The 12,262-nt window shown below is 26.3% G+C and overlaps 1 protein-coding gene across 1 annotated transcript; it reads left to right on the plus strand.

Annotated features, from left to right (window-relative positions):
- Window positions 1-7,983: 7,983 nt before the first annotated feature.
- Window positions 7,984-8,415, plus strand: LOC136082718 (ATP-dependent DNA helicase PIF1-like). The gene has a single exon (XM_065802139.1). The coding sequence runs from the start codon at window positions 7,984-7,986 to the stop codon at window positions 8,413-8,415; it is 432 nt and encodes a 143-aa protein (XP_065658211.1).
- The last annotated feature ends 3,847 nt before the right edge of the window (window positions 8,416-12,262 follow it).

The raw sequence follows: 12,262 nt of genomic DNA on the forward strand, positions 1-12,262 counted from the left end.
TGGACCATGAGGGTGAAGGGGATTCATGGTTGCTTCTCTTTTTTTTTGGATTGCTCTCCAACACACAACCTTTCCACCAATGTTCATCTACAACCATGTAACCAGTAATTGAACTGAAGTTGAGCTGGCTAACATTCTGTGACGTATTTTTTTCAATTCTAGACACAGAACTGGAACTATAATCTTGTACTTGAAGTTCATACGTGGATAATGGTTTAAAGCAATGAAGTTTAGTCATTATTTGGTCATGGTATGGATGATGTTAGCTTACTTTTGCCGCTTCACATTTAACAGTTCCTCCAACTCCATCACAAGGGCTCTTACCATAACTTGTGGCAAAGAAATGCCATTCGGTTGGAATACCAAAGTCCTCTTTGTGATAGCACAGACGTATTAAATTTATGTAGTTTTTGTATTTTGCTGCACAGCCATCACTAAAATATGTTATTTTTAATACTTCAATTTTCACTTCTAAAAAAATAATTTTTGGCTGAAAAAGATGAACTGCAATTGTGTCATGAGTATTACATTCCAAAAGCAACACATAACTTTCATGACACAAATTTCCTTCATATTTATAATGAAAAAAAAAGGATGTAAAGTTGCTTGAGTATTTGTCCAGTGATATCCTGTGCTGCATCGTGTATGATAAATGTATAATTTTCTGAAAAATCACCAATAACCAGAAATTCTTCCTCGGATAAATTGTTTTTCTTCCAGTCAATATTTTGTCAGCTCTTGAGTGATAAAATCATGTATAGTAAGTGTCTTCAAGCTCCCTAAAAATCTTTCAATAAATCATCAGTGGACTGTATAAAGGTTTGAAGCTGGGACCTATCTATTGTAGTCCACTGTTTATACTTAATTTCTTCAACTCCTTTAATTTCAAAGCATTGCAACATCCATTCCTTTAGCATAGCAACTACAGGACAATTTTTACACTCGTCTAAAGGACATGCTGGCAAGAAAGGACTGCATTTGATTTTAGTAAAAGCATGTTTGTAATTCTTAATAGGGGTTTCTAGTTCATCTTCTAATTGTAAATCATCCATATGTAATCCGACTATCATGAGCTTAACATTTTGAGGAATGCTACACACACACACACACACACACATACACACACACACACACACACACACACACACACACACACACACACACAGTGAAAGACATTCTTTTGGACGTAGCTCTGCAAACTTCGAAAACCCCATTCTGATATTTGAATACTTTTCTGAAAATAATTGATAAACTTCTTTCAAATTACTTAAAACTGATCTTTTCTGAATATGATTTCTTTACCCATTTTCCATAACAGATAGAAAATCTTTTTTTCCTGGCATTACACGCCTAACATTGTCAGAATAATAAAACTCTTTTACCATATCTTTCACATGTACAGGTAGTGATTTCCCTTTGTTTTGGGTTAGGGGTTAATAAAACACCTTTGGTTATTAAAACTTCTTTTGCTTGAGATCCAAGTTGATGCAAACAATTAAATTCTCTCATCACTTTTCAATTACTCCATTGAGCAACAAATATTGTCAAAATCATAATCTTTTCACTCTTACTTTGTGTTGATTAATACTTATCCTGGAGCACTTTAATAATGTCATCAGCACATGCGTTGGAAACTTTTTTTTTAGTTGCTTCGTATTCATTATCCTCTGAAGTATCAATGGCAATAGCATCTAAATTAGGTGATAAACGGTCTAACTTCCTTTTTACAAGTTTTTTAAGTTTTTTTTTTTCTCCGGAATATAACTTTTAAGAGTTTGTAACTTGCTTTTATCTAAGGGTGACTCACTCAATAACGACAAGGGTTTATTAAAAATTGAAATTTCTTCTTCCTAGCACTGATAATTTTCAACTCCCTTGTCACTGCAAATATCTTGATATCTGGAAATGCCTTGAGAATCTGACTCTGTATTACAATTTGCAGAATTTTCATCATCACATAATTCTATTTCGGAAGGTAAGCCAGTAATCTTCTATCGGCAAGTACCACATAATTTTACTCCAGCCATAAGTTTTGAGGGATACATAGCTACCTGCCGACTAGTAACTACCTTGAAGGTTTTATATTGTTTTTTCTCATGGTGTTGGAAAATATCATAACAATAGTGTTGTCTCTTCTTTTACTTGCGCTTAAAATGCCATTTTAATCTAAATTCAGTTTGAAAGTTAGTAAAATCTTCTTCCTAAGTTGCTTTTGACGACTAATTCAATGAATATGAATTGATTATTTTAATATAAATATATATATAGCTTTAAGCCTTATACAATTTAATACTTAGTATGCATATATAGTACTAGTAATTAAATTATAACCTAGAAAATAAAAAGAAAAAAGATATAATTATTAATATATATCTACAATAGGCTAATTACAGAAAACGTCCTCAAAATACTGCATTTGTGAGGCCGATAAATATTAAATTTTTAGAACCTACTTATACTTTAATATTAATCCCAAAGTTGTTTATGGGAATCCCCCAAAAAAAATTTTATGGGACATCCACAATAGAAAAAGCAATGTGTAAAGAAAAAATTATGACCTTTGTTATCAACCAGTATCAAAGGTCAAATGACCAATAACTTGTTTTATATTGAACTTATCACTTTTTCGTATAGACACAAAATTATTCGTCTGTGCAAGAGCTTCTGTTTACCATCAAAATCAACTTCCGAAGTATAAAAGCAAAAAAGTTATGACATTTTAGATAACCAAGGTCAAGTGAAAAGGTCAAAACTTTGAAAGGTCATATCTTAGGAAATACGTGACCTAAGTCAAAAAAATTTACATGTTTTTCTTCTGTCAATATGCCCGACATGTAAGCCAATTTTCATCAAAATCCGAGTCGGTGATGTCAGATGGGTGGTTCTACTCGACTTGGAATGCGCTTTATATTTTCTGAAGAATTAAAGTTTATTTATCAAGTAACTTTAGTTTTAGTTTTTCTGTTCTGTGCGTGATTCCGCTTCAAACTTAATTTATTTTTTGTTAACATTACTAATGTATACCATTTTTTGTTTGCAAAATATTTCTATAGATTAGAAATAACTTTAAGCAAATCAGAGAACGCCGGTTTTGTTATTATGAGAATAATAGGCAAAACATATATGAGTTTCCGTGGGTGATTTTTTGGAAATGCCCGTATATATATATATATATATATATATATATATATATATATATATATATATATATATATATATATATATATATATATATATATTATATATATATATATATCATACATATATATATATATATATATATATATATATATATATATATATATATATATATATATATATACATACATATATATATATATATATATATATATATATATATATATATATATATATATATATATATATATATATATATATATATATATATATATATATATATATTAATACGGTAATGAATAGTGCGCATAGTTACGCCTAATGTTCGTGTTGTTAATGACGGTTCTGTATTCTGTAAAATACACCATTTCTTAGTTTTTAAGTTGTTTCTAGACTTTTGAATGCGCGGTTATATATTCCATGCGGTCTTTCGCAAGCAAGCAAATTAGAGCTGATATATTATTATTTTCGGAAAGAATTGACGTTGTTCATTGTTTAAAATAGAAAATTTAAATAATCGTTTGTTTGTTGTTGGTTGTTTTTATTTTTCTAATTTTTATAGCCTGTTTTCATTTTTTAGAAGAAGTTTATAACTAAAATTTCTGTTTTAGTAAACTGTTTCAGTTTTGTCGTTTTTTTTAAGAACATTTTTAAGAACAATTAAGAGGAGCTGATGGCTTTTTTAGTAAGTTCAATTCATTTTCTTATTTATAGATTAAGATTATTTTTTGTAGAAAGAATAATGAGTATAAAATTTTATTTATGTGTTTGATATGAAAAGTTAAATAGAATAAAATTGTTGTTTGTGTTCATGTAAGTTTATATACATAAGTTTGCGTTTATTTCAATCTATTTTATATTGCTCTATATCTATATATATCTATATCTATATATATATCTCTATATCTATATATATATCTATATATATATGTATATTTTATATTCTTAGGAAAAATAATAAGGAATAGAAAAATAAAAAAAAGTTCTTCTGGAATTTGTCAAAAGAATGTTGTGTTATGCTTCATTTTAAGGTATCTGAATATGTATCTATTAGAAATTTTTAATTTTGTTCTTTAATGGTTTCATCTTTTTCATTACAATGTTGTAAATTGTAGTCTGCATTCTTTGTTACATTAAAAATAATTAATGCTAATAAATGTCATTTTATAGCTGTTAAAGGTTTGCATATATGTTTATCTTATGCTCAAAGTTAAAAAGTTTTTGATAAATATGTGTATGAGATGATATAGTTTTAAAAGTATAATATTGTAAAAAAATAAAATTGTATAAGTAAAAAAATAAAATTGTGTAAGTAAAAATATAACATTGTATAAGTAAAAAAATAGCATTGTATAAGTAAAAAAATAACATTACATAAGTAAAAAAATAAAATTGTATAAGTAAAAAAATAACATTGTATAAGTAAAAAAATACCAACCTGAAAATTAGAACTTGATTCGTTACTTACACAACTTATCATTAAAAGATAAAATTTAAAAAAAAATTTATTGAAGTAATACTACTATGTTTTGCACATCTTTAAAAAAAAAAATTAGTTTGCTATTTTTTCAATTTTATTAACTCAAACCTTCAAACAATAATTTTTACAAATTTTTTGAGTTTAAATTACAGAAAGATTTTTAGTGTTTTTTAAATACTACAAACTTTAACTATGTTTTGTTTTTATTCAAAAAGCAATTATAACCACTGCAATTTTAGGACTTTAAACAAAGTAATTTCAATAAAAAACACTGGGCAATTTGAGCTCATATTACACCCAAATGGTATCTTTATTATCGATTTGAGCTCATATTACACCCAAATGGTATCTTTAAAAAAAGTCAAAAATAAATGTTTCTATGAATTGTTTTCCAAACAAAAATGAAACAGATTTTTAGTTAACATAATTTTCTTTATGAAAAATTAAATTTCATTATTTTAGCATATAAATTTTGTGCGACATATATATTCATGCGTGATGATAATATATAAACAAGGCAAAAAATATAACAGCATTTTAAAAGATTTATGTAGTTTGATAAATACGTGTATGTAGTTGTTTTATAATTGTGTTTATATAAATGTGTTTTTATAATAGTATGAAATGTATTTTATCCAGGGATGCGAAGTCCCAAAAGGACTCTAGCTTTTTGTATCTACTTTTTCCAAGTCTGTAGTGTCCAGAAGCTCTAAACATGTTTATTGACTTATTATCTGCTATAATAATTTCATGAAATTTAATGACTTGAAACTTATTGTTTATAAGCCAGGAGTCCTTGCCGCCATAATACCTAAAAATTCTGGGCTAAAAAAACGATTGTTCCTCTAACCTAAAAGTCTTAATTTTTTTCCTATTAGTAGTCCATAAACTTATTTATATTTTTAGTGCTCCTGTATACCAAAAACTAGGATAAAAAAATCTTTTGTGTTTTATAGTTAGTATAACTATAGTAAAGTAATATTAAAAACTAAAGTAAAGTAATATTGTGTTTTATAGTTAGTATAACTATAACACACAATATATTTGAGATATAGATCTAGAGCAAGATTCGTCAACCTTACCAGTCAAGTGGTGTTACTGCTTTAGGTCTAAGTGTAGTCTAGCCTTCAATATAACTATTCTGAAAATACATAACATCTTTAATTATTTTTTGTGTAATGTTGTTACCTTTGACTTATCTTTATGTTAGTGACTGTTGTTAAAAATGATTAATAGGTAGTTTCATTACTAGAACTCGTTGCTTTTGTTTCTTAATATAAATACATTAATATAATTTCTTCAAGCAGAAACATAAATTAGTGACTTTTATCTGAAATAGCACAGTGAATATTATTATTATTAGTGCGCATAGTTATACCTATTGTTCGATATTAGTTACAATTCTGTATTCTGTAAAATACACTATTTCTTAGTTTTTAAGTAGTTTCCAGACTTTTCTTAACAAATTGTTTTCTTAAAGAAGTCATGACCTTTAAGAAAACACTTGGTTATGAAAATGTTCAAGTTGACATTAGGTAGATAATGTATAGTAGCTTAAATTGATAGGTAATAGAAAATCTTTTTAAAATTTTATTAAGTAAATAGTTTATTGTAATCTTTTTTTAAATTGTACTTTTAAATGTGTTATAGATGTTAAAATTGAAAATATTAGTTACTATAATTCTTATAGTTATTATATGTTTGTTTTTCTATATTTAATATACCATTAATCATTTTCATACATTTTTATTTAAGTTTAACTGCTTATAATTTATTAAGATTTAGATTATTAGAAAATTCATGTTTACACAGAGTTGTTATTAATCATGATCGAGTTGTTGTACCAAGGAAATTGTAGAGGTTTATTTATAAAATGTACTATATATGGTATAAAAAAAATTTTGGATTTCATATGTTTTCACTAATAATATAATAGTTCATTATATATATATATATATATATATATATATATATATATATATATATATATATATATATATATATATATATATATATATATATATATATATATATATATATATATATATATATATATATATATATATATATATATATATATATATATATATATATATATATCCTTGGAGTTGCAGCAGCGTCATATTTTGTGTGTTGGGGGGGGGGGTTAATAACCTGTTTTGTACATAACGCATTTATGAGTTTTATTATGCATTTTGTTCAATGTTTTCTCCCAACACATGAACTATGACGCTGTCCGCGACTCCAAGGATATATATATGTATATATGTATGTATATATATATATATGTATATATATATATATATATATATATATATATATATATATATATATATATATATATATATATATATATATATATTTGTTTATTTTCTAAATTTTTTTCACCGCTTCTTAATGTCAATCAATTAAATGTAAGTAATGCTGTCCTTGCTGCATTGAACGAGCAACCAAGTGTAGAAAATCAACATTCCAGATTGTTTTTTATGGATGGACCAGCTGGTAGTGGAAAAACATTTACGTATAACTATTTGGTTGCTGAAACCATAGGTAGGGGTTTTAAATCTGCTACAGCTGCATGGACTGGCATAGCAGCAACTCTTCTTACAAATGGATCTACATTGCATTGTTTATTCAAAGTTCCTGTCCCAATATTGGATAACACCACATGTAATGTAACCCCTAACTTTATACATGGACATTTTTTAAAACAAGTTAATTTGTTTTTGCTTGATGAAACATCCATGATACCTAAACATGCCTTAAATGCAATTGATAGGTTGTTAAAAGATGTTTGCAAAAACAACTTTCCGTTTGGAGAAAAAGTCATTCTTTTTGGTGGCGACTTCAGGCAAATAGTGCCTGTTGTAAAAAGAGGACAACCAGCTGAAATTATAGAATCGTGTATAAAATGTTCCTTACAGTGGCGATGGGTGCAGAAATTTACATTAACTGAAAATATGAGGGTACATGATGGGGAAAGAGAATTTTCCCAATGGCTATTAAAACTTGGTAGTGGAACAATGCCTGTCAAAGAGGAGGATCCTTTTAAAGGATGCATTGAAATACCAAATCAGTGCATTATTAGAGAAAATGAATCGATTGTTGAAAAGATTTTTGGAGATGCTGATCAAAATGATTATTCTAAGCGCGTGATTTTAACACCAACTAATGTTGATTCATTATCAATCAATGAAGAAGTGCTTGAATGTCTGCCGGGTGAGGTCAAAATTTATTTAAGTGCTGATCAACTTGATACTGATGACCTTAATGAAAGAAATAACTTTCCTGTTGAGTTTTTGAACAGCTTAACTCCTTCAGGTATGCCACCTCATTGTTTAAAATTAAAAATTGGTTGAGTAATTATGCTACATAGGAATTTAGATCTCAAAGCTGGGCTATGCGATGGTACTCGAATGAAAGTTAGTGGTCTTCAAAATAATTATATTGAGGCAGAGGTTTTGACAGGTGTTTCTGGTGGTAAATGGGTTTTTGTTCCTCGAATTCAGTTGGCTCCATCAGATTTTAATTTACCTTTTGTTCTGAAACGTCGTCAGTTTCCAGTCAGATTGGCTTATTCAATGACAATTAATAAAAGTCAAGGTCAAACATTTAATAGAGTTGGGGTATATCTCAAAAAACCGTGTTTCTCTCATGGTCAACTATATGTTGCATGTTCAAGAACTAGAGCATTTAATAGTTTGTTTTTCAAAATTGATAAACATCTCATCCAAGGTATGGTAGGTGGAAAGTGTTACACAAATAATGTTATATTTTCTAATGTTCTTAATTTATAGTCTTTTTCATTTTCATTTTTCATTCATTATAGATTTTCATTTCGAAAATTTACTGTTTGTAGGTTGTGAGCACATTTTGTATGTATAACTTTATTTATTATTTTAATTTTTTTTTCATAGTTTTTGATAAATATATCTGTCATTTAATATTGTTATAAAATGTGTTTATATTTGTTATATAAAACCATATTTGTTTATAGTTGTATATATGTTAAAATTATGTTGTTTCCATGTTTTCAAAGTGGTGTGACTTGGCATTATGTTGAGCAAGATTGATAACCTTGCCAGCCAAGCGGTGTACTTATAGCAGAGGTGCGACTTGGCAGTATTTAGTGCCAGGCGGTGTTACTGCTTTAGAGCTAGGTTGTGTTGTCTAGCCTTTTTTTAATTATTCTGGAAACACATAATATCTGTTAATATTTAGCGTAATGTGTATGAGAGAGTATACAACCTTGATCTTTAAATCTGGGGCGTTTTAATGTCCTAAATTTGAAGTAATTGAATAACTAATATTGAATATAAAAGCAAATATACTTTTATGTATTTATATGTTTAGTAAAAAGATAAATATAGTTAACTTAAAATTGGTTTTCTAATTTTGTCTTTCATATTTTAATTTGGTTTGTTATTTTCGCTGGATTTTAGGATCAAGGGTGTGGTGTAAATATTCTATTGTTATGTTTTATTGTTGTGATGTTTTGTGTTGATAGACTGCTTGGCTTACCTTCACGTTGGTGTCTATTGTTAAAAATGAATAATTGGTAGTTTCATTATTGGAACTTACTGCTTTTATTTATTTACTAAAAGCCAAGACAAAATTTTGCTAAAAATGCAATTTATATCTTAATTTGATTTTTATTTTTACGATTTATACGATTTTTAAAAAAATACCCTGATTTCCTTTTATTGTAAATTTTTTGTTATGATATAAATATATGCAATTAGTTTTTATGCCTAATAATTTGTTGTACGTAACTTAAGAGATGTTTTTAAAGATGTTTTTAAAGAGGCAACTAAAACAAACTAAAAACCTTTAAATACATGGAGAATATTGTAGTTTTGCGCATTTGTCAAATACGAAGTTACTTAAATTTTATAACAAGTTTAACTAATTAATTAGCTTAGTTTGCATTTGCAACACTTTTGAGGAAAGAAAAAATTCTTATACATTTTAAATTCTTATATATATTAAAAAGAAAAAATTCTTAAAAATGTAAATCATTGTTTTACATTTTATTATTTTGGTAAAAAGTCTTCATCAAAAACTTGATTACTCTTAATAAAAATAACTTTATTCTCCTGGCCACCATTAAGGCAAAAACGAGAAAGGGAGGTCCTTTATTAGTGTCAAAATATATGAGAAAATATACTTCAAATATACTGTCAATATACTGTCTTTTATTAGTGTCAAAGTATACTTCATATTATTCTTATTAATTAAAGTTCATGATATAAAAAATATAATAAGAATTTAGCTTTACTTTTTCGTCAATTTAAAGCATGATGAAGTGTTATTATTTTGTGTCAGTAACTAAAAACGTACTAAGTTGAGCTTTGTAAGTCTAGGAAAATGGTTCTGCCATACACTGATATGACCTATGTCAGTTTTAAATTACTCAAATAACGTTAAATAATTGGTAAATTAATTTATTTTAATTTTGCAGATAGCTTAATTTTTTAATTTGAAGGCGTTTTTCTTACATAGTATTAGTTAAGGTTTCGCAACTTTATATTGTGGAAAACAGCCACTGTAAATTAAGTAATAGACCGACCGTAACCCGTATTACGGGTTGCTTTCTGCTTGCATATAATATATATATATATATATATATATATATATATATATACACTCATATATATATACACACATATATATATATATACATATATATATATATATATATATATATATATATATATATATATATATATATATATATATATATATATATATATATATATATATATATATATATGTATATATATGTATGTATATATATTATATATATATATATGTATATATATATATATATGTATATTAGTTTTACCGTTTTTGTCTTCATCTTTTTCTACATTAAAATCCACACTATATTCTTTTTCCAATGGAAACTGAATATAATAATGATGCTGTGATCATTTTATTAAAGTTTTATTTAGAAAAAATATGTACCATCTGTCTCAATAAGCGAGGTAAAATTATGCAAATAATAAAATTAATTTGAAAAAATCTAAAAGTAAATCAACACACAAAATACACTCATTTCAAGCTAATACGACATGATAATAATTATATTATAATTGATTACAACTATATAATAGCTTCTTGAATTGCACACCATTTTTATATGATAACAATAATAATGGATAATAATAAAATAACTAAATACTAAATGTATTATTAATAATTTTTATCATTATGATTAAAAAATAATACCACTTGATCAATTATAGTTTGGCTAACTTTATTACTATTATCTTGAACGGCAAATATATTAATTAGATTATCGAGACATTGGATACAATATGAATTGTTAGTAGAAACTAATTAAAGATTAGTGTCAAACTAAAAATAAAAAGTAAAAATAAAATTAAATATAGAATCAGCATAAATTATTAAAATAATTTTAAAAATTATCTTTAAAAACCTAAATATAATTGTTGATATTAATAGATTATCAAAAATTAATTATAACTTCATAGGTATTATGAGAACTTGATTCAGTTATATAATATTAGGTAAATCTATGCAAATTATTAACCTATGTAACTATAATTGATTTTTGGTATCCTAACAATGTGAACTATTATGAATATATTTAAATATTTATAGTAGCAATTTAAGTTTATTGAAACAATGAACACGCAAATACTTAAGTATATTAATAATAGTTGACATTGTTAGGATACCAAAAATTAATTATAACTTCGTAGGTTTACAATGTTATATATTATACCTGCACACCAACATGCATCTTGCACGCAAGAGCCTCTATTTACTATTCCTTTTTCAAAACCAACCAGTGCTTCTTCAAGTGACACAGAGTGGTTTCGAAAACTAATGTGGAAAGTACTATAGCATTAATTTTAATGTGGAAAGTACTATAGCATTAATTTTCGAATATCAAATGCCTAAAAAAGCAAGTATATATACTTTACTTGTAATGCTGATCGAAAGTATATCTTCTTGCTGTACACATTAGGCTTTACCAGAAGTAGATAAATAATTATTTGGTAGATAATATTAGATTTATCAACCTTTGTCGACAACTTGCATGATTAACTCGCAAAACGAATTTGTTACGTAACTTCATTACATTAAATGGTGATCCCATCACGAAACATGAACACTCTCTTAGCCATAAATTACAAAAACGAAAGTAATACATACTTAATATCAATAAAATTTACTATTTTAGCGTTTAAATTTAGTAATGTTATTGTAAAGTCGAAACTTGAGAGTTAATTCATAGTGAAAAACGATACAAATATGAAAAAACGTTTTATAGATTGGCGCTCTTGAAATAATCAATGTATCCGTAAAAGTTCTCAACCTATCAATCACTAGAGTTGTCCCATTTTTGGCCCTTAATGATAATTAAAAGTTGTCCCATTTTTGGCCCTAATTATTAAAAATTTAATTAAATTTTTTTTATTGCTGATTATAATAGAGAATTTCATTTTGATTAAGAATCGTATAAAAACATGGTCTAAAAAACAACAGAAATAGCTCTAATTCGCTGTTGAAGTTTAAAAAATTACACCAAAAAAAGCTAATATTCGCCGTTTTTTAAAAACTTTTTACATCCAAGTTTACATTTTGAAATCAATTGTTTGGAAAATCTTTTTT

This window comes from Hydra vulgaris, chromosome 07, assembly GCF_038396675.1.
Source record: "Hydra vulgaris chromosome 07, alternate assembly HydraT2T_AEP".
NCBI classification, from domain to species: Eukaryota; Metazoa; Cnidaria; class Hydrozoa; order Anthoathecata; family Hydridae; genus Hydra; species Hydra vulgaris.

What these genes read in the sequence shown, in the direction of transcription:
- LOC136082718 (XM_065802139.1), top strand. Translation starts at nt 7,984, where the DNA reads ATGCTACATAGGAATTTAGATCTCAAAGCTGGGCTATGCGATGGTACT.